Source organism: Hypomesus transpacificus, chromosome 6 (genome assembly GCF_021917145.1).
Source record: "Hypomesus transpacificus isolate Combined female chromosome 6, fHypTra1, whole genome shotgun sequence".
Taxonomy (NCBI): domain Eukaryota; kingdom Metazoa; phylum Chordata; class Actinopteri; order Osmeriformes; family Osmeridae; genus Hypomesus; species Hypomesus transpacificus.
In genome coordinates this window covers 11,709,140-11,731,403 of record NC_061065.1, presented here as the reverse complement: position 1 = coordinate 11,731,403, position 22,264 = coordinate 11,709,140, and the positions used below count along the sequence as shown (strand labels likewise).

General features: G+C 47.0%; 1 protein-coding gene across 1 annotated transcript; it reads right to left on the bottom strand.

Annotated features, from left to right (window-relative positions):
- Positions 1-8,383: 8,383 nt before the first annotated feature.
- si:dkey-126h10.1 (vesicular inhibitory amino acid transporter) lies at positions 8,384-11,822 on the bottom strand. The gene is made up of 5 exons (XM_047022156.1): positions 11,754-11,822; positions 10,838-11,062; positions 9,337-9,977; positions 8,850-9,128; positions 8,384-8,675 (listed from the first exon to the last, which is right to left on the bottom strand). The coding sequence occupies exons 1-5, from the start codon at positions 11,820-11,822 to the stop codon at positions 8,384-8,386; spliced, it is 1,506 nt and encodes a 501-aa protein (XP_046878112.1).
- Positions 11,823-22,264: the final 10,442 nt, after the last annotated feature.

Sequence of the window (22,264 nt, the reverse complement as noted above, 5' to 3'; positions counted from 1 at the left end):
CGGGCCAACCTGGACCAGAGAGAAGGCTCCTCCCCCTATCCCTTACCCTTCCTCCTCCTCTCTTATCTCCCCTCCGCTCCTCTCCCTACAACCCCCTCCAACCTCCTTCCCCCATTCTTCTGTCTCTCCCTCTTCTCTGTTACCCCACCCCAGCCCTATCCCCCTACCCTTTCCCCCTAACCTATCCTCCCTATCCCTCCCCTTGAAGAACCAGCAGGTTGAGAATCACAGGAAGACACTTCTTCAGACTCTACTCCACTCGCTCATCTGTTGATCCTTTCCTTCCATCCTCTGCCCCTTCAGACTCTCCACCTTTACACTCCCCCTCCCCCCGACTGTCAGTGTGTGTGTGTGTGTGTGTGTGTGTGTGTGTGTGTGTGTGTGCTAGCTCCTTGTGAGAGCTGTGTCCCAGTCAGACTGCAGAGTGCTCTTCATCGCTAACGAGAGAGTGATTAGGCCTATTATGATTTAATTAGCCTAATGGTGATTGAGTAGTTATTGCACATGAATACAGCTTAATTTGTCAAACGGTGTTTTCCCCTTCTCTAATTCTCTCTCTCTCTTGCTCATCTCTCTCGCTTTTTCTCTAAAACTCTCTCTCTCTTCTCTCTTCTGGTCTCTCTTCATTTGACAGATAGATATAAAGAGACCAGACAGAGAAAGAGACCAGAGAGGGTCTCCTAGTCCCAGACCCCCCGTCTCTACAGTCTAATCTAATGGCTCCCAGCCGTCTGTGGTGTCATGAATATGCGGAATCATAATAAATGGGTGTTATTAAAACAGGCATAATTAGCCCGCCTCCAGCTAAAGCTCCAAATATGGACTTCCTCCCCAAAATTTTGTCTCCACAGGCAATGACACGGGGTCTAGGCTGCCCCAGACACCCTACAACACCATTCATCAAACCAAACAAAGCAGTGTTCCCCTCACTGCTTTGATGGGTAACCTGGCTCTTTCTCCACTTAATTTCCCAGTTAATTGCATTAGATATTGATCGTGCTCTTGCAGGTGGAGCACTCGGCCCTCGAGTTTCTTAGGCCTCAGTAATCCTTATGTAGTAGAGGTGGTTCGGGGTGGAGAGATCAGGACTGTGAGAATGGACGTGGCCTTGAGGCCTCTATGCGGCGGTAGAAGCAATAGGAGTCAGTGGGAACGATGCCGTTCCACATCTTCACACACACACACACACACACACACACATACACAAACACACACCTTGTGAGTGGTACAGTGCTGCAGGGTCGAGCACCATGGCTGATGTCTTCACACAGGAGAGTGAGGTTCTTACACTCTTACTCAGGAGGGAGTACAGAGAAGGACAGACATGTGTGTCTCTCAGCCTCCCAGTCTGTAGCAACCAGCTGGGGACTCAGAAGAGGAACATCTCCAGACGCTTGACAACACTCCTAATAATTATGGGATGCCTATTCTAATGAGTTGTGACATCACGTCAGTTTGTTTATTGATTAAAAGGTTGGCAACTGCAGCAGATCTCAGAAAGTTGAAATCACAATCCAATTACGTGGACGTTTTAACTCAGTTAATTCCATTAGTGAGTATGATTGGTCGGGGCTGTGTTCCTAACTGGATTATAGTGGGCCTGCAGGCCCGCTAATTAGATCTGCTCTTATTGCTGCTCCGATCACAACACTGGCCCAGGATCACAACTGTTGCTGCTGCAGATGATGACATCACAACTACAGCTCAGATAGAATACTGGAGCCCAGATAGAACACTGGAGCCCAGATAGAACATTGGAGTTCAGATAGAACACTGGAGCTCAGATAGAACACTGGAGTTCTGAAGACTATAACACAGAACACTGGAGCCCTAAATACTGGTGATTAGAAAGGACACTGGAGCTCTGAACACAGGAGCATTTACATCTCTCCCCTGCTGTCTAATGTGGGAGACTGCGGGCAGGTCTGTCCGGACGTTAGGGTGACATTTTCGTTGGCCTGTTCACTCTTTGTGTCATAATCATTAACCGCCCCCCAATTACCTTGGTCCTGGAATAGCAGCACAGTGAGAGTGTGTCTCCTGAAAGGTGCTAATAAAAGGTATTTAACCGTACAAATGAACATGTCATTTGATTCTCTTTTTCCCCCGTTCTGCCCCTTCAGTTCTCTCCAGCATCTAACAAGCTGAAAGAACGACTGTTCTTAAGGTAAAACCTTTAGAATGAACCAGAGACTCTGCAAGGAACCTTTTAATATATCATTATCATAGCAGCAGGTGAAGTGCAGTCGGGATCGAAAAGTTATAATTTCTACTGTAGAAAGGTCACAGGAGACAGGTGGACATTGTGTGTTCATTATTTGGTGAACATACTAATGAATTGTGTGTGTGTGTGGAGGGATGCTGATGGGAGCTTTTGTCTTCTCACCACAAGGCTTCCATTGTTTATGATCCACTTAACATGCTGGCATAACTCTGCCAACACAGAGACACACAAACACACACACACACACAGAGACACACACACAGAGAGACACACACTCCTCACTTCTCAGCTGAATAATCATTGTTTTATGCCTCTCAGGCGCAGCAGCGATTCATCTGGCTGTTATTAATGCCCCTCTCTTCTCTATTTTGTCTCTTTCCTCTACGCCTTTGTCTCTCTCTGTCCCTCTGTCTCTGTGTGTGTGTATATGTGTGTGTAGCACACAATCAGGCCATTCACAGCTCATCACGATAAAAGCTTCAGCATACCCCAGGTCTCCCACAGCAGAGAAGATCAGGCAACCGGGATACACACACACGCGCTCAAAAGAATGAAAACATTCTCACACCCATCCACACATACACACTCACACATTTTCAATAGTTTTTTGTGAAGCGGCATCTTTAATAATTGTATCCAACTGAGGCGAAAAGAAAGTAAGCAAGAGAGAAGAGGGGGAGCAGAAAAGAAATTGAGAGAATAAGTGAGTGTCGATCGCTAGTATGTGTGTGTACTCTTAAGTGTCTAAGCATGTGTGTGGGGCCGATTCATGCATGTGTGTGTGTGTGCCATGGTAGATAGACCTCTGATATTACACTTATAACTGGAAAGCTGATTCCTGCAGTTTCTCTCCCCATTAGAACATCATCCGTCTTCCAGAATTTTCCTAAACGTTCCGACGGATATAAAACCTCGCATCACTCCGAGATGGAGGGATGAAAGAATGGATGGAAGGAAGAAGAGTAACACTCTCCCCTGCCTCTGTAATGAAAGACATTATGTTTCCTCAGTGCTTTTAACTGCCCCCTCAGGATGGGGGTTGAGGAGGGGGAAGGGGAGCAAGTGGGGGTATTATAGAGACCCACCAGAGGGAGACATAGGTACCTGCCAGAAGAACACTTGAGAAAACACTTGTAATCCATCCATCCATTAATCTATCCAACCATCCATCCAGACATAAGAGGAACAGAGACTGGAGCTGTTAACAATAGTGTTGTGTACAATATGGTGAAACTGCAGATCTGTATATAAAAACTCTTAATACTCACATTAATACCCTGTATTTTCTTTTGGAACAACACATTATTACTAAAGTGTTGTTTAGAACAATACATTAATAGTACACTGTTGTGCCCAGACAACCACACAGGTATAGACACACAGGAGAACTCCTTTTTATGCAGATCACATCGGGAAGTTAACAGCCACAATCAGCATCTCTGATTCACATACCACCAAAGAACAAAGCTACCAACGTTACACTCACGTGGAAGAGACCCCACTATTTATTGTTTCATCATTACAGAAGATCAACACAGCAAATGTTTTCACTTGTAAAAACATCTAGTTTCTAGTTAGGCAGCTGCTACCCACATCCTGCTGTTGTTATGGGATGTCCAGGTGTGTGCTGCCATGGCAGGCTGTGGCCAGGATGATTACCATTTGCTAAGGTGGTATTGGAGCTGAGCACATGGGTTTAATAACAACCACCACCCTCCACTTACACACACTTTCTCTCTGTCACACACACAAAGACACACAGACACTTGGGCAGCAGGCAGACAAAACAGTTAGGCAGACTTCTGAACAGACAGACCAGAGCAGACCAGATAAGGACCAAAGAGACTCAACATAGAGGGATAGCTGGTGAACAGCTGTTGACACAGATAGCTTTAATCACAGGAGTGGATACTTACTATACAGCCATGAGACACCCTATCACACACACATACACACACACACACACATACAGTATTAACATCACTACAATTAGGTCAGTTTCATTTAAGGATTCTCTCTCTCATTAGTGCATCATCTGATCTCACCTAGACAGACAGACAGACAGACAGACAGACAGACTGGCTGCTTTATTACCCAGCAACAGCAAGGAGAGAAATCCAATCTGGGTTTTTGACAGTGAGAGGGTCCAGGGTCACAACCCCACACAGAGACTTCCTGATAAAGAAGCACCGTCCAATAAGAAAGCATTGTTGTGGGCAGTGGAGGTGAAGACTTTTAAAGACCTCATTATGCTAGCTGGGGAGGGTGGTGGGGAAAGGGGTGGGGGAGTCTAGAAAGGAGATTGATTGCAGCCAGGTAGCGTCTCTCTTATCTTCTTCTCTTCTCCTCTGGTCTCCTTTCCTCTCTCTTCTCCTCAGCCCTCCTCTCCTTTCCTCTGCCTCTCTTTAACCAGGGACTGTAATCAATACTAGTTAGATAATTCTGTTAAAACATCCTCATTCCTCCTTCATCCAGTTAGCAGGTTGTAACAGTATTCTTTCTTCATGGCCAGGTGGACTCAGAGAGACTGCTTCTGGTGTGACTGATTCCACTCTTCCTGCAGGGAGGCAGAGACACATTTATTTGGGTCTGGTTAACCAGGGCTCTGCCAGTGTTGTTGTGCTTCGTGAGCGTGTATACAGATGACCTTTAGCGCCCCCTGTCTTCAAATCAGAGGCACACTGGTGGGTCCAGATCAGGACTACTCCTGGCAAGACCATACCAGGACTACACCTGGCCAGACCATACCAGGACTACACCTGGCCAGACCAGACCAGGACTACACCTGGCCAGACCATACCAGGACTACACCTGGCCAGACCATACCTAGACTACACCTGGCCAGACCATACCAGGACTACTCCTGCCAGACAGATCTGGAAGGAGAGAAATCTGTTAAATGTATCTGTTCCTCTTTTTCTCATTAGGGCAGCCAATCACAGCCCTTGATCTCTCATGACCACCCAATCACGTTGCAACTGTGTGAGTCATTTATTAGCTGTGGTGTGTTTGATGCTCAGTTTCCTGTCAAACAGCAAGACGGAGTGAGTAGAGATGTTGAGAACACTCAGATCACCACGGGAGACGGCTGTCTCAGTAAAGTAACGAGAACAGATTTAACTGGCAGTCCACTCTGTTGTCACGGCAACCACAAAGCAAAGCACCCTATCCTAACAGTCCAAATATCAACTAGGATTACCTGCTGAGGAGAGAAGAGGTGAGGAGAGGAGAGGTACTTTTGTTGTTTTGATGTAACAGCTGGTCTAATAACACCTGTTTCTGAGTGCTACACTTCTCTGGGAGGGTCTCTAACTGCCGGGACTGATCCTAGACTAACTACTACAATGTAATATCTCTCTCTCTTTGTGTATGTGTGTGTGTCCGTGTGTGTGTGTAATTTAAAGTTTCTGCAACCTTATGATCCCCACAGAGTTGTGTAGAGAAGGCCTGGCCACACTGGTAGAGGGCGATACCCACACTCAAACACACACATACAATCACATACATGCCCAGACACACACACACTTCTCTGTGGCTGGACTACTGCACTCGTGCTGTGAGTGCAGTGAGACAGTTGCTGAGTAGAGATTGGAAGGCACTGAAGCACCTGAGGAAGTTACTTTTGATGAGTTATTTGTTGTTGCTGAAGCATTTTCTCTATAGCTTAACCACAATTCTTCTGTCTGTGTGTGTGTGCATGTATGAGTGTGCGTGCGTGTGTATATGTTTACGTGTGTGAGTGTGTATTTCTGCGTGTGTATGTGCAGGTGTGTGAATGTCTGTGTACTCCTGACAGGCTCTGCCCAGCCCCAGCTCCCTGCTCTCCCTCCCATCTGCTCTCTGTAATAAAGGAGCGATGGAGAGACAGATCAAGCGTATGACAAGAGATCAGGGAGGTAAGAGATGGAGGAGAGGAGAGAGAGGACCGAGGCATGGTGGGCGGACGAGAGAGGAAATGAAAACAAGGATTGACAGACAACCAATAAAACCAAGACGGAGTGATATTCTGAACCTCAGACAGTCATCCACCCCTCCATCCCTCTATTTCCCGTTCCATCTCCTTCCCTCCTCTCTACATTCGTCTATTCCTTTATCTCCCCTGGCTCTCTCTCTCTCTCCACCAGCAATCATTCTTCAAACCTGGATCTAACATAATATTTGTTGTCACCTCCTTCTCCTCTTCCTCTTCTTTCACTGGTGATCCAGTGAAATCCACTGGTGATCCAGTCTGGTTCTCACTCAGAGGAAGGACAGCAGTATCAGCCAGTGACATCCATCACACAGCTGCTGTTTTCCTCATCTCAGTGCTGCACGGTTCCCTTCCCCCTCACACCATCAGGAGTTCTCATGGGTCACAGGTTGGGTAGCTGGGCTGGTCACTGGGAGTGGAACTACGAGTTGCTTCCAGTGACTATTAAGAATGTTTGGGTTTAGGGTTACACAGACTGTGGGAGCTGAAGAGATGGAGCAGTGGAAAAAGAGAGATGGAAGGAGAGAAGGAGACGTCCCTCAGCTCTCTCTCTTGAGCGTGAGTCACCGTGTTATGTGAATAACAGGCTGGGAGAAGGAAAGGTCTAGATGCTACCAAGACTGGTCTATGGAGAGATCCTCCAGGACCAATAATGCCTGCTCCTGGTCTCTCTCTCTCTCCCCCCCTCTCTCTCCTGGTCCTTCCTTCATCCCAGCCTGGTCCAAAGAGAGACCATCCAAGACCAAACATGTTCCCTATCTGGCCTGGGAAACCGAAGAAAAAACGATAATGGTCCCATCTTTCTCTCTCTCTCTCTCTCTCTCTCTCTCTCTCTCTCTCTCTCTCTCTCTCTCTCTCTCTCTCTCTATCTATCTATCTCTCTCTCTCTCTCTCTCTCTCTCTCTCTCTCTCTCTCTCTCTCTCTCTCTCTCTCTCTCTCTCTCTCTCTCTCTCGCTCCCACACAAACACATACACACTCTCTATGTCTCTCTAAGAATCTTCTCCTATTTCTCTCTCTCATTTACTCTAACACTCCACCCACCCTTGTTTTCTTTCCCTTTCCCTCCATCCCTCCATCCCTAGCTGTTGTTGGGGTAAAGCCTGATGGTGATGACATCCCCCCATCTCTGGACCCATAGCAGAGCCGTCTGTCAGGTGCTGGTTCTGAACCAACTGGTTGTGGACATATCACAGTTAGCTGAAGGAGCTTTTCCAGCTTTCGAGTACTTAGGTCATTTTCAACAGTATTTAGTGAGAATGTCATCAATAATAATTGATTATTATGGGGTGTGTGGGGGAAGAGGATGTGGGAGGGAGAGGTGGAGCAGGAGGAGAGGAGGAGAATGGAAGGAGGAGAAGATGTTTCAACAGATGTCCTTTATAGAGCGTGACTGACTGGGAGGAAAGGGAATAAAACGTCTCTCTACTTAAGGTCTTTCTCTCATGCTCTCCTACCCTCTCTCTTCCTCTCCTCTCTTCCAGTATTCCTCTCTCTCTCTCTCTCTCTCTCTCTCTCTCTCTCTCTTTCTCTCCCTCCCTCCCTCCCTCCCTCCCTCCCTCCCTCCCTCCCACTCCTTCCCCCCTCCCTCTCTCCCACTCCTCCCTCCCAGTCCCCAGTCTCTCTTTCCTGGGTTTCTGTAGCTAATATGCAGTAGCTCCACTAACACAGATGAATGACTCTGATCTGATTTTCTGTCAGGAATACCTTGAGCTCGCACATCCCTCAGAAGACTTCAAACTGTTTAAAACACTAATCGCATTTACACACATCAACTGTTCAACACAAATATAGTGTCACTCGCATCATTTGAGTGTTTTATTTCTACACAGAAAAGCAGAACATAGGGGAGACAGCTAGGTAAAGCATCAGTGCTACGGTATTAACAGTAAGAGATGCTAAACGAGAGACATATATCTGAAAAGAAAACTACATCATAGAATCACAAATGTGAGAATATATCATGCTGAATGTAAGTTTTTACAATGTGCTTTTTTCAGTAGAGAAAATCTAAAAGATGAATGTCATTGTTTATCTTCTTTCTCTTCCTCCAGTCATCCCTCCCTCTCTCCTTACACTCTATATCTTCCTCTCCATCCTACTATCCCTCCCTTCCTCCATTGCTCTACTTGCCCATACCCATCCCCGTATCCCACATTTTGCTATTCTCCCATCCCTCCATCCCTCCCTCTATCCATCTCTGACTGCCTGCAGCAGGCCATGTAGAGAGCAGAGCAAGCCAGATAGGCTGCAGACGGTGCCAAGAGTCAGGATGATGAGGTCCAGCATTCGGCTCCACCCGCTCAGCCCCGCCCAGCGCAGTCGCAGGTGGAACACGCAGGGCAGGATGAGGCTCATGGCTGCGCCCGTCACACTCCCTGTCAACCCCATCAGCAGGGAGAAGTGGGGTACAAGCTGAGCCAATAGGAAGGTGAGCAGCAAGAGCCCACCCCTCAGGGCCACAGAGCCCGCCTCCAAGCCTCTCAGGGCCCTCAACCCCGCCCCTACCGTCCCTAGGACTCCACCCACAATAGACCCCTCCCCTTCTGGATTGGTAACAGACCCCGCCTCTTCCTCATCAACAACCCTACCCATAACCTCATTGACCTGGGAGCCTTCGTCGTCACAATTCAGTGTCCCAACAGACTCCACCCACCTCTCACCTGGAGGCCCCTCCCCTTCTTTACTCATAACCCCACCCCCTCTTATACTGGCCAGTAGGAGCTCGGTGGCAGCATAGAAGGGGAGGGGATAAGAGAGCAGAGCCTTGGTGAGCAGACAGAGGTTGACCATCGTCCTCATGGGGGACGGCAGGTTGTCGGTAATGACCTCGCGGGTGTTGGCCCCCCAGGTAAGAAAGGCCAGCAGGGAGAACAGGGTCTTCAGTAGACAGGCCAGGCCATGGGTCCAGCCCAGCATGGAGCAGAACTCCTGTCTGGAGAAACACGTAGTAGACACACAAGATAAACCAAGCAGAACCACAATGAATTACTTTACTGTTCTACATCTCTCTATCCATTCTCCCTCCATCCTTTCTATCCCTTTATCCCTCTATCCCTCCATGCTTCTTCCTTCATGCCTCAATCCGTTCTTTCATCCATCTATACATATCTCTATCCCTCTATCCAGCACTTAATTAATACCTGTTCTCCATGTTTCCTTCCAGCGTTGGCAGAAATATCTGGGAGGTGTAGCTGAAGATAATCACGCCCACCGACACCAGCATCCTATCATAGGGCACCAAAACAGGAAGAGTGTCCCAGGCCCAGCCCCCGGCTCCACCCAGGCAGTAGAGCATGACCAGCAGAGTGGTGAGGAGCTGGGCCAAGGAGCAGAGCATGCTGAGCCTGGACACCACTCTCAGGTCAGCCAGCAGCAGGCAGGGCAGCAGCACCAGGAGAGGCACCAGGGGGCAGAGGGCTGCGGAGGTGCCTGGGGCCAGGGCCAGGGCCGGGGGTAGGGAGGACAGACTGTGGGCCAGGAGGTTGGTGCTCACCACCAGGTAGAGCGTGCAGGTCATGACCAGCTCCAGCAGCTGTGCCAGGTTCACCAGCCAGCCACCCAGGCGAGGGTACAGCGGGCACAGGCTCCGGCAGCTGGCATTGGCCACGTCCTCATAGGAGTCTCGCACACGGACCGGGAGGCCGCTCTCGTCCTCCTCATACAGACAGGCCACCAGGATCTGGCCGGTGTAGTTACACACCACTGCAGCCAAGGGGAGCAGCACCAACCCTAGGTAGCCACTTTGGAGCAAGGCATAGGGCAGGCCCAGCACGAAGATACCCTAGGGTGAGAAGAATGCAGTACAACAGAGTGGAGTACATTAGACTACTGTAGAAAAACCAGTCTGTCAATCAATCAGTCAATCAACCAGTCAGTCAGTCAGTCCAGAGACTTGGGGTTTTGCTTTAGATCAGCACAATTTGTATTCATCCTAATTGGCTAGTCTGAGCACAATATGGCTGCTTGCCCAATCACAGTTGGCAAACACTCTCTCCGGGGGAGGGTCTCTGTGAGTTCATCGTCTAAAGCAGTGAACACCGAATATAAAGGAAGGATAAAAGATCTACACAGTATTTTGATAATGATGAAAATGAGGATGACGATGATGATGAAAATAATCACATTAAGTGATGATGATGACAAAACCAATGGAGACTGGACAGTAGCAAAACAGAAGCTTCTGGAACCCTGCCTTTTCCTCCCACCACCAAGCAGGATAGAACCACCAGCCCAGAAGCAGCTGCTGTACACACAGCTCAGCAAACGTAAACACAACAAACTCAAACGCATATTTACTTACATACTAATGCTATGCTGTAATTACTGAAATAGTTGTGTTTACCAGTGCCATACAAAATGGTTTTATGTTAATGTGCATTCCATTCCCTTCAGTAAACATGAATGATCTCATGAACTGTCATGATGTTCTGTTTGTCAGGACAGGACAAGGGGACATTAGCTCCGGCTCTTTTCTTCTACTCTCTCCCTCTTCTCTCTCCTCTCCTGCACTCTAACCCCCTCTCTCTTCTCTCCCCTCTCACATCCTCTCCTCTCCTCTTGTGCCTCCCCTCTCCTCTTCTCTCCTCTCCTCACCCCTCCTCCCCTCCCATCCCCTCCTCTCCCCCTCCCCTCTCCTCCTACCTGGATTGCATTGGTCACGTTCCAGCCTGCCTCCCAGGTAGTGATCCTGGTACTGGGAGTTTGACTCCTAGTCTGAGAAGAGTGGGGCTCCTGCTGGGTGTCGGGGCTGGAAGGAAGGGTTCCACAGCTGCTCTCCCTCCTGGTAGTCTGGTTTTGTTGAGCCTCCTCTACATACGTCCTGCTCAGCTCGTCCCTCTGTGCCAACCCCAGAGCCTCTTCATCCTCCTGGAGGAACCAGGAGGTCCAGCCCAGCCCGACCCACCGTCCGACCTGTCGCCCCCAGCCTTCACTGGGCTGTAGCCGCCACATCCTCTACTGAAGGTCTGGAGCTCTGGAGATGCTGGGGGAGATGAGAACTGGAGATCAGACTGGAGACACACACAGACTTACCATGCAGAGGGGTGCAGAGGGGATGGAGGTTGATTTGGCCAACCCTCCCTACACAAACACACACGCACACATACACACACACACAAACAAACAAAAACACAAACACATACAAAAACATGCACACACACACACACACGTCATAACATAATCCAACCACTGATTGACAAGGGTGTCAATCTCCTGTTCAAGACCATACAGTTCACAGTAAACACACACGCACATTCACCTAACTGACTGACTGTTAAATTGCCTCTTTCTTTGACATTTAAATGGTTGAGCAGGCCAAGTGTATATGTGTGTGTTTGTTTGTGTGTGCGTGTGTCTGTGTGCAAGTGAATATGTGTGTTTTCATCTGTGTGTGTGAGTGTGTGTATGTGTGTGTGTGTGTGTGTGTGTGTGTGTGTGTGTGTGTGTGTGTGTGTGTGATAGGGTGACAGGCAGACTGGTGAGCTGTGACTCTATAATAACCCAGAGTGTTTATGCTGAGGACCCAGGCCTGATGCCAGAATAATCACCTGAAACTGACCTCCTTCTCAGGGGGGTTGGAGCTAGGGGGCTGGAGGTGGGACAAGAAGGAGGAGGACGAGGGGGCCATCTCTCTTCAGAAAACTTCTGGACAGTTTAGCAGGGTTCAGAATAGTTTAATAACAAGGATGAAGAATACAGTTAAACAGTGCCCTATCATGGAATAAAAAAGTTATACTGTGATAGGCTACAGGGCATAGCTGGTCTACTGTGATAGGCCATAGGCCAAACAGTTCCATCGGGATGTACGGCAGGCCACAGATATTCAGATCTAACCTACAGCCCAGAGCAGGTCCGCTCTGATTAGCTCAGAGCGGGGCAGTCTCAATCAGTGCATTCTGGGACAGCAGAGGGAGCAGTGGAGGACCATAAAGAGGCCTGAACTCAACTAATGAACCCCAGCTGCATGTCAGTAGCTGGAACTACTGTCTATATTCCACCACACCTCAACATTAGTCAGGTGGCTGAGCGGTTAGGGAATCGGGCTAGTAATCTGAAGGTCGCCAGCGTGCCAAAATGACGTTGTGTCCTTGGGCAAGGCACCCTACTTGCCTCGGGGGAATGTCCCTGTACTTACTGTAAGTTGCTCTGGATAAGAGCGTCTGCTAAATGAATAAATGTAAATGTAACATTAGCTTGATGAACCCATATACTATATGGTTAGGCGTTTGCAGACTGAGTTTACCATCACCAGTTTCCTCTTGATTCAACAAAACCCAATAGTTTGTGTTTAAATATGCAAAAGGAATGACAAGGTTGTGTAAAATCTGTTTGCACCATTAGTGAGCAGGCAAATAAATCGGCAATCTTTAGAGACCTATATTACCCCCCTCCCATATATCTAATAACCTTTGTTAGAAAGTTACTACATTGATTTGGCTGTTGTAGTTGAAGTAAACAAGATGTGGCGCCTGAAGCAACAACGAAACTTTATCCATTCACTTTTCTCTTCTATTCCGTGCCGCCCCCTCCTAGTGAACCGGGGGACCGGGAGGGAGAGTTTTCTTTAACTTGTAAAAGTCACTCCGGTTGAAATTCTCCCTCATACCCGCCGACGGAGAGAGAGAGCGAGTTCGCCAGACTGCACGCTGATGAAGAAATTACAGATTGGGAAATGAAAGTGCTGTCGTTCTTTACTCTCATAGCGTTGCTATGGCAATGCAGCCGAGCGCAGCAAAGGGGTGAGTCTATCGTTTGCCCAGTAGTCGCTTTGCTTGAAATATTTTTCTCACACTGTCTCCGTAAATTAGCGTGTAGGCCACCAATCTATCTCCCTTCTAATTGCGCTAATTTCCCATGACGGGAAGATCGGCCTGTTCTTTTCTCATTTTAGCAGAATAATGACAAACAATAATGAAACATCCTTCAAAATTAGACAAACTTTTACTTAGAGTAGCCTATACAGAGCTGAAAACAGGTAGTCAGTTAGTTATTGTTCACCCATTTGCCGTATGTATGTTTACATACGGCAGTTGTCAAAATGTAGATATTTATTTGTCTTACAATTGAGTCATTAGGCGCAGTCCAGTGTTTTGGAGTCCCCACGCTAGTTTGTTATCAAGACCAGTTAGAACGCACGATTAGCGAACCTCTCCCAAGGTTCTCTGGCTCCAGCAGGACGATAAGATATCCTATCCCATGAATCAATCAGCGTGGCGACACGGCGTGTCTGTGCCGCGGGAGGCGCATCATTACATAGGTGTCACACACACTGAGACCCCCCTCTATTTCTCAGATCAGCTGGAGTCATCAACTGAGGTTTGAAGTCTAGGCCCAAAGATGAAGAATTATTCAGATCATTTGTGAAGTCGTTTTTTTGTCATTTCAAATACAGATTCCAGCTGAGATAAGATGCTGATTCCATCTCCACTGTTTAAACCATGTTGTTTTGAATCTCTGGGGGTGTTAGCGTGTGAAGTCTGAATGTGATGTTCATGTTGATGTGAGCGTGTGAACATCCCTCTGATCTCAGGCTAGTTGGGTCGAGCTGTCATTTCCTTCATTATCACCCCTTACCCTACCTGCTTTCTAGGTAGCTGGCTGGCTGGCTGGCTGGGCCCTGAATACCAGGCCCTGGATGACTAGGGTCTGTGTGCCTGTGCCCAGGGTGACTGGCCGTGGCAGTGTCCTTCCCTATGACAGAGAGTGCAGGACATGTGTTTACCATCGAACAGGTGTCTGTTGATTAGGTAGGAATCCTGTCAGTGCTAAAATTAGCCAAGTGCTAACAGAAAATAGATCTTCCACCTTCCTATGTCCTTCGTCTCATTCCCAGCCAGCAGGGACTGAGACAGACACACAGGCAGGGAGAGAGACAGGTAGGCAGCAGTGAGGGAAAATGACAGACAGGCACACAGACAAGCTGGCAGGTTTGCAGACAAGGAATCAAGACGCTATAGAGGCAGGTACACAAGGAGGCAGACAGACAGACAAGGAGGAGACAGACAGACAGACATGAGACAGACAGACAATTCTTATCATGTTCTCCAGAGAGAGAGACACACCTGTGTTTGGGTATGTTCTGGGTCTGTGTTCCCCCACAGCAAAGCAAGAACAAACTGACTCCAAAGAAGAAAGACTTCAGAATACTTAAAGAAGAAAATCAATAGTCAATTTGTCTAGAGCTACAATAGGAACAGGCTCACTCTCTGGTCTGAGTTTACACACATCAATACTGATGAAAAGATGCTAAGAGTATGATTTGATAAATTGGGGCATGTGCTTGGAGGGCCATTTGAAATTGCTGTGTTTCTCAGAACTGTGAATAGCTGTCTAAAGCTGGGTGAGTGAGAGAGAGAGAAGGAGAGAAAGAGAGAGACATAAAGAACACAGAGAGAACAGAGAAGAGAGAAATAAGGAGATCGAAAGAAGGAAAGAGAACAGAATGTTTGGAGCATAATAGCCAGGGAGAAACAGAGTGGGAAGACATTTCTTGTTGACAGACATAGCAGATTCCTGTTCCTACACACACACACGCATACACACACACACAAATCTATGCGCACGCACACACACACACCACAGCTGCTCAGATGTGAAAAAGTGTGTGTTATAATTTTGACTAGTGTTTGTTCCTGTGGTATTATAGTACTGGTATACAAGTGTGTTTATCCAATGTTTTTGTATGTTCTTGTATATATGTGTGTGGGTCCATGTGCATGCAGTATGTGTGTCAATCCAGTATGTGTACATGGGGCCACTAGAAAAAAAAAATCTAGGATTATTTACTCAAATACCTTACTGTCTGGCCTGGGATTTGAACCAACAACCTTGTGGCTGGAGCCTCAAGCCTGGAGCCCATATGTGCTGTCCCAGAGGGCCAAGAGGTTTGACCTCTTACCCTTATGACATATTCATCACCCCCCGTCTACAACTGAGACCGAGAATTCTTTCTCTCTCTCATGAGGAGAGCTCACCCCCTCCCTCTCCCTCCCTGTCTATACAGCAAGGCCTCCTCATCCTGTGGTTACACATGGTGTCAATAACGCATCAGGTTGATATTGACTCTCTGCGCTGACCTTTCGAGGTTGTGACCTATGACCTCTGGTTTGACCATCCTACTGGGAGCTCACAGTGTGCTCGTGCTCTGCTACCTGGTTAATTCACCACAACACTGCTAACACAGTCGAGCATTGATAACCCAACAACAACGTAATAACACGCTGATAGCATCTCCTGCACCACTTACTACATGCACAATTTTCTATAATTTGGATGAAAGCTTTAATCTCCTGTAATAACAAATGCACTGACAGTCCAGTCATATTGTTGATGTGTAATAATTTCATAGAGGAGCGGAGTACACAGCAACATATGTAGTTTAGACACACACCTCACCCCCCCCCCGCACACACACACACACAATCACACACCACATACTCCTTCCCTGGCCCTGGTCCCAGACATATTCATTCAGTAGGTTGGGAATTGGGAATGGACTGGTGTTTCCAATAAATTAGACAAAGGAGGGAACAGAGGGCATGTGTGTGTGTTTGTGTGTCTCCGAGAGGGAAGGTGATGATTATGTTGGGTTGTGTAGTCCTGTACCTATGTATGTAGTCTTTGAGGTGCAGTATCATCTGGTCATGTCAGGACATTGTAGAGAGAAAAATATCAAAAGAGATATATCAATAGAGGTTATGTGTGTTGCTGCTGTGGGTGTGTGTGTGCACCTGTGTGTAGCTGGGATGGGTGCGCGTATGTAGCTGGAGTAATTGTGTGTAAGTGTAGCCAGTGTGTGTTCAGTTCTGGAGTTTTTTTAGATGACTTACTCCTCTGTTATAGACTTCAGTAGCAAGGAACTATGAGTTGGCCTGTGAGGGGACGGTTCTCTAGGGGGGAATCCTTCAGAGGGGACATTCTCGGGGTTGTCTGCGAACAAACAGGAAGTCCATTAGTTCACTCGCTGTCTGGATTGGTCCAAGTGCTGAATGGTCTTTGGCCGCAAGCACACTATGTGTAGGTGTGTCTTATTCAAGGTGAACAGGACACAAAATATATATGTGTTACAGCAAGCTGTAACAAACTTGTCTAGCAATGCCTCTGTACAGCCCCAGCCCCACTGCCAGCCTCAATGCATGCACACACAAACACACACACACACACACACCAACAACACACACACTCCGGGAGGGTCGACATGACACAGTGCCTATGTAGATGATGAGAGCTGGTATTAGGTAAAACACATCCACCTAAATCATAGCTCTGATAGCCCCCCCAATCATAGCCCCCCCCCCTCCCCCCTCCCCTCCCCGCTCTGCCACCCCCCCCCCCCCCCTACCTCCCCCCCTCCTCCCTCCAGCCCCCCCGCCATAGCCCCCACAGCTCCAGAACCGCATAGATCACATCCATATCTCAGCCCAGGGCTATAAACATAGCCTTTTAATGACTGCCATAATGACCGCTATAATTGAAATAAGCGTTTCTGCAAAGCAAGCAAAGTTTACTGGCTATTTTGTCAGTCGAATGCTTTTTATGATTGCATATTATCTCCAGGTCTCAGCCTGCTCAGGAGCTGTCCTGTGCCGCTCTGCTCCCACTGGATCTCCAGAGGACTGGTTGATCATTTGGTTCTGTAATTAACATGAGTCAATGTTCTAATTAATTGATTAGCAGTTATTAGATATTTCAAAGCGGTGAGCTGGAAAGGGATCTGTGTTGATGTAACGGAAGACTTTGATTTTCCTTCTAATGTTGGTTCTTTCATGCTTGTTTATAAGACTTAAGGCTTAGACTGAATAGGAGGAGGAGGAGTAAGGGGGGGGGGGGGAGGAGAACCTGGAGGAGGAGAGGGGGAGGAGACGGAGAACAGAGTATTCAGGGTAATCAGTCAGGCTGTGCTTGCGTGTGTGTGTGTGTGTATGTTTAGCATTAGTCTGTTTGTGCAGGGACTTTGTAATTTAAAACTAATTTTAACAAATCACATCTTTTTTTGGTTGGCTTTACTGGAAACACCAGGCCGATAGGGTTTCTAGCTTATGAATAACATTACACACGCAATCTCTCACACATGCACTCCTTCACACACAAACAGACACTGTTGCACACACATACACACTGGATAAGACACTATTAGATCCAAAACCATTAATGATTGGTCTAAAATGACACTGTTAGACGAGCCATTGAGTTATGCAAAACACACCACACAGCTTATAGCCACATCTACTACAGGCAGACTCACTGATTGCTGATTGAGTTGCAGATGGATTTGAGGTTTTCACACAGATAGGAAAGTCAGGAAGAAGTTAGTAAGGCGTTGCTAGGAGGTTTTGAGGGCTTGTTTAGTAAAGAGATCTCATCTCAGAACAGGAAATAACATCAGTCTCTATTCAGGTTTACAGGGGCTTCTGGGTAATTGGAAATACAGATGTGTGTGCATGCTGTTCCAGGAAGAGGGATGTTGCTGTTGTGTGGGGGGAACACAGTGTCCAAGACAAGATGCTGAGAAAATATCATTTTCTCCTCTCCTCTCTTTTGTATTTTACTATTTTAAATACAACGTTATGATTGATGAGCAGAGCAGAAATAGGAAACACTCATGTTCTCAGAAAACATGAGGCCAAGATGGCTTACGCCTGGCTTGAGATGGCCGGGGGCTAGAGAGAAACACACACACACAGTACACACATTCACACTCTCTCGCACACACAAATGATGACTATTTACCTCCTCTGTGATCCCCCAGCTCTTTGTGCATTCTTTATCAAGGAATACACGTCACGGCTAAGCGCATATGCACACGAGCAAGTACACACACACTAACATGCGGGCAAGCATGTACACAATCTCACCACACACACTCAAGCATTGCTGTCTCATGTGAGATATATCAGATCCTTCTAAGACTGAATGTGTGTATGTGTGTGTGTTGCAGGTTCTCTAATTCCTGTAAGCCTTTCCAGGAAGGTTTTTTCTCATGAGACCTGAACTCACTTCCTGTGTGCGACAAGGTCCCAGCTCACATATCCACATGTATACACACACACACATGCGTGCACACACACACACACACACACACAGAATCAATACGCAAAAACACATGTACAGAAAAAACACACACACACACACACACACATGTTTAAATGCACTTTCGGGGATCATGTTGTTTAATTGTAATTTGTTTAACTACATGCTCTTCTGGTTCTACCCATTGGCTCTTACTTGCTTTTCACAATGTATGCTTCATGTTCTGGCTACCCACACTGTTTTTGGAGCTATCTCGTTGTTTATGATCATTGACCTATGCACCTTTTGTAAAGTTCTTTCTTGTAAGTTGCTTTGGATAAAGGTGTCTGCTAAATGACTAAATGTAAATGTATACACAGTCACACACCCAGCACACAAACACACACACACAAATGTATATACTGTATACATACACTCTAACACTGCCTCATATGTAAACACACACTCTGATACACATGCACACTCACTCACACACACACAAACACACCAGTGAAACGACGAAGTGCAGGCTGTTTAACTGTGGTGTTCTACATCACTAATGATCAGCCATTTAAAGAGATGAGATATTCTCCTCCAATCACATCTCCCTTCATAACCCTGTATGGTGGCAGAACTGCTCGTTAAGCCAGACACAACCTTTTATGAACTCAAACACTTTATGGGCAGAAAGCAATCTAGATGTGCTGAGAAGCTGCCAGGCTGGATATCTGGGTGAGTTATGGTTCAGGCACCAGCAGCATCTCAGAGACCCATGCTAAGCAGCAGTTTACAGCCAACACTTCATCTCTATCAGCATACCCAGTGAACTGGAGCAGGAGAGATGGGGAGGAACAGTGGAGCAGTGGGAGAATCGAGGAGAGGGTAGGAGAGGAGGGAAGGAGCAGAGAGAAGAGGAGATAGAACAGGAGGAGAATAGAGGAGAGGGTTGGAGAGAAGGGAACGAGCAGAAAAAAGAGATATAACAGGAGAAGAGGGTAGGACAGGAGGGAAGGAGCAGAGAGAAGAGGAGATAGAACAGGAGGAGAAGAGAGGAGAGGGTTGGAGAGAAGGGAAGGAGCAGAGAAAAGAGATAACAGGAGGAGAATAGAAGAGAGGGTAGGAGAGGAGGGAAGGAGCAGAGAGAAGAGGAGATGGAACAGGAGGAGAATAGAGGAGAGGGTAGGAGAGGAGGGAAGGAGCAGAGAAGAGGAGATAGAACAGGAGGAGAATAGAGGAGAGGGTAGGAGAGGAGGGAAGGAGCAGAGAGAAGAGGAGATAGAACAGGAGGAGAAGTGGCCTGAGGTTGTTTTTAATCTCCTATCGTTTACATGATACAACAAACAGTTTACTTGAAAATATCCAAATATATAGCACAATTGTCTGAAGTTTACAGTAGGCTCTTCACATCAAGGTTTACACTAATATCACGAAAGATGTACATTGGAAACCTTTCAATTCAACTTGATCTGGATCAGCTCTAGCTGGATAGAAATATGCAACTTTTTTCTCTTTTAAATGCAGCCATTCCAAAGTTGTGAGGCTTGCAGTGGTGTTTGTACGGCCCAGCTGAAGCCCCTGCAGATGGAATCCATAAAGTTGTTGAGGTCATATTTTGAAAGACCTTGAATACTGTAAATCACAAGATGTCTCTGTTCCTTATCCTCCACATTCTAAACAAGGGATGTTAGTGTGTTTGAGCTGTCTGTGTGTTTGTGTGTGTGTGAATCCATGTCTGTGTTTGCATGTTTGTGTCACTGTGTGTAGCTGTGTCCGTGTGTCTGTGTGTGTATGTGTGTATGTGTTGGCCTTGGTCCTGATTAGACCAGGATGAGCTGCCCCTTAAATCACACTGGTGCACCCTGGGAGATGGCGGCAGGGCCATCAGCCTGACACAGCAGGGACTTACCGGAGATTTACCGGTGACTGGGCCACTACCGGATAAATCAACATTACCACTTACCAGGAGAGGGAGGGGGAGAGAGAGGGAGAGAAGGAGGAGGAGAGAGAGGGGGAGAGAGAGGGAGAAAGGGTGGGGAGGGAGGGGGAGGGAGGGGGAGGGACTGGAGAGCAGGGGTAGAGGGTTGGGGGGGTTGGGGGGAGGAGAGAACAGGGGAAGAGGAGAGGGATGAATAGGATGTCAAAGTCTGGATCAAATTACGTCAATATCTGTTGTTCATTCAATAGGGGGATCTTGTCGTGGAAACATAACTCTCACTATCGTGGACATTTGTGCTGTGTAATGATGACTTAGAGTGCTTGAAAAGATTGATCTGTGTTCGATTGTTTTTGTCTGAGGGAACCAGATCTGGCTGGTCTCAACAATGCAGACCCCAGTTTGCAAACACTCCTGGAGTAGTTACTGTAGCAGATCCGCTCCATTCAATCCTGACACGCAGCCAATCAGATAATTCTACCATGACACATGACTAATCAGATGGTTGTGCTGCCTCTCTGGAATTACCTCCAAATGTTGGTTTCTTGTGTGGAACATCCTCTCTTTTTCTCCACTTCCTCTCTCTCTTTTATCTGTATTCCTTTCTCTCTCCCAACCACCCCCCTTCTCTCACTGGAATAAGTTCATTCTAAAATGTACCTCAGTTCTGTTTTATGTTGTGATTCACTGTTTATGTTTTTGATTATAGACTTATGGTGTGTTTGTGTGTTAGGCCTGTTTTTCTTATCCTTGTGTGGTGTTTAGTTGTGTTATATGAGTTGCACTGGAATTGTCTGGAGTCTCTGGAGCTACTATTGTGTCATGGTTGTAAAAGAGGTAGTTGTGTTATTGTTCAGTTGACAAACTGTTTAATTACAATTAATGACGAGGTGATGGATGTTGATGTGGTGTGGTCTAACTTTAGTCACTCTCACAGACTGCGCTGGTACATGGATGGAGAGGGACAAGGGCTTGAGAGGGAGAGAGGGAGGGAGGGAGGGTTGATGAACTGCAGGTGTTTGATACCTCATCAGATACCTGGGGTGAGTCCTCTCCTCCGCTCATGCCTGTCTCTCTCTCCCTCTTTCTCTCTCTCTCTCTCTCTCTCTCTCTCTCTCTCTCTCTCAGAGTGATCTTTGTTAGACAGGATGTTTTCTTTGGATCCTAGCCTGCTGCCTGCTGAGACGAGGATGATGATGATGAAGGCTATCCGTTTGTAATCGTTTCTCAGAAGTGTCACTATTGTGGACTGTATCTACAGTTACTGCCAACAGTTTCACTCTTTTTTAAGTGATGGTGTAGGTTTATTTTTTCATGCCACAGAAATATTTGTGTGAGTGTGTGTTTGCGTATCTTTGTGTGTGTTTTCACCCTGTCTATGTTTATACAGTCATTCTAGATACTTCCTGTAATACCTTCTCCCCTTGTATGACTTCCTGCATGTCAGAACCTTGATCCAATGTCAACATCCTAACATATGCAAACACACACACACACACACTCCCTAAATATTTTCTGTAGTGAAGAGAAAAGACAGTTTGGACATCCATCTCAGCCAGCAAGACCTTGCGTGCTGTAACCAGGGTAACGACATGCCTCTTCCTGGACTGTCTGTCAGTGAGGGTGTCAAGCCCTCAACCTCTTATCCAATCAGGTTGTATCCTCAACCTCTCATCCAATCTGGTTGTACCTTATTGTACCTCTCATCCAGTCAAGTTAAACCTTTAACCTGTCATCAGTTTTGAGCACCCCACAGTAAGAACTTCCAAGGAAGTTGTGAGTGTCAGATCAGGAGAGTGGGATCTTAGTGTGATAGAAGATTCTAGTGTGATGGACAGTGTGTGTGTGTGTGTGTGTGTGTGTGTGTGTGTGTGTGTGTGTGTGTGTGTGTGTGTGTGTGTGTGTGTGTGTGTGTGTGTGTGTGTGTGTGTGTGTGTGTGTGTGACAGAGGATGTGTCCTTGATAGGGTCTGTGTTTGTGATGAGATGATTAAGCAGTGGAATCATTTGCAGGCATCATTCGTTGACCTTTAATTGAAAAGGCTAATGTCAGCTCATCTGTGTTTTGGAACACGGTGCATTCCTTCAGATTGTCTGAAGTCAATTTCCTGTTGGAGTTGCTTCCTCCTT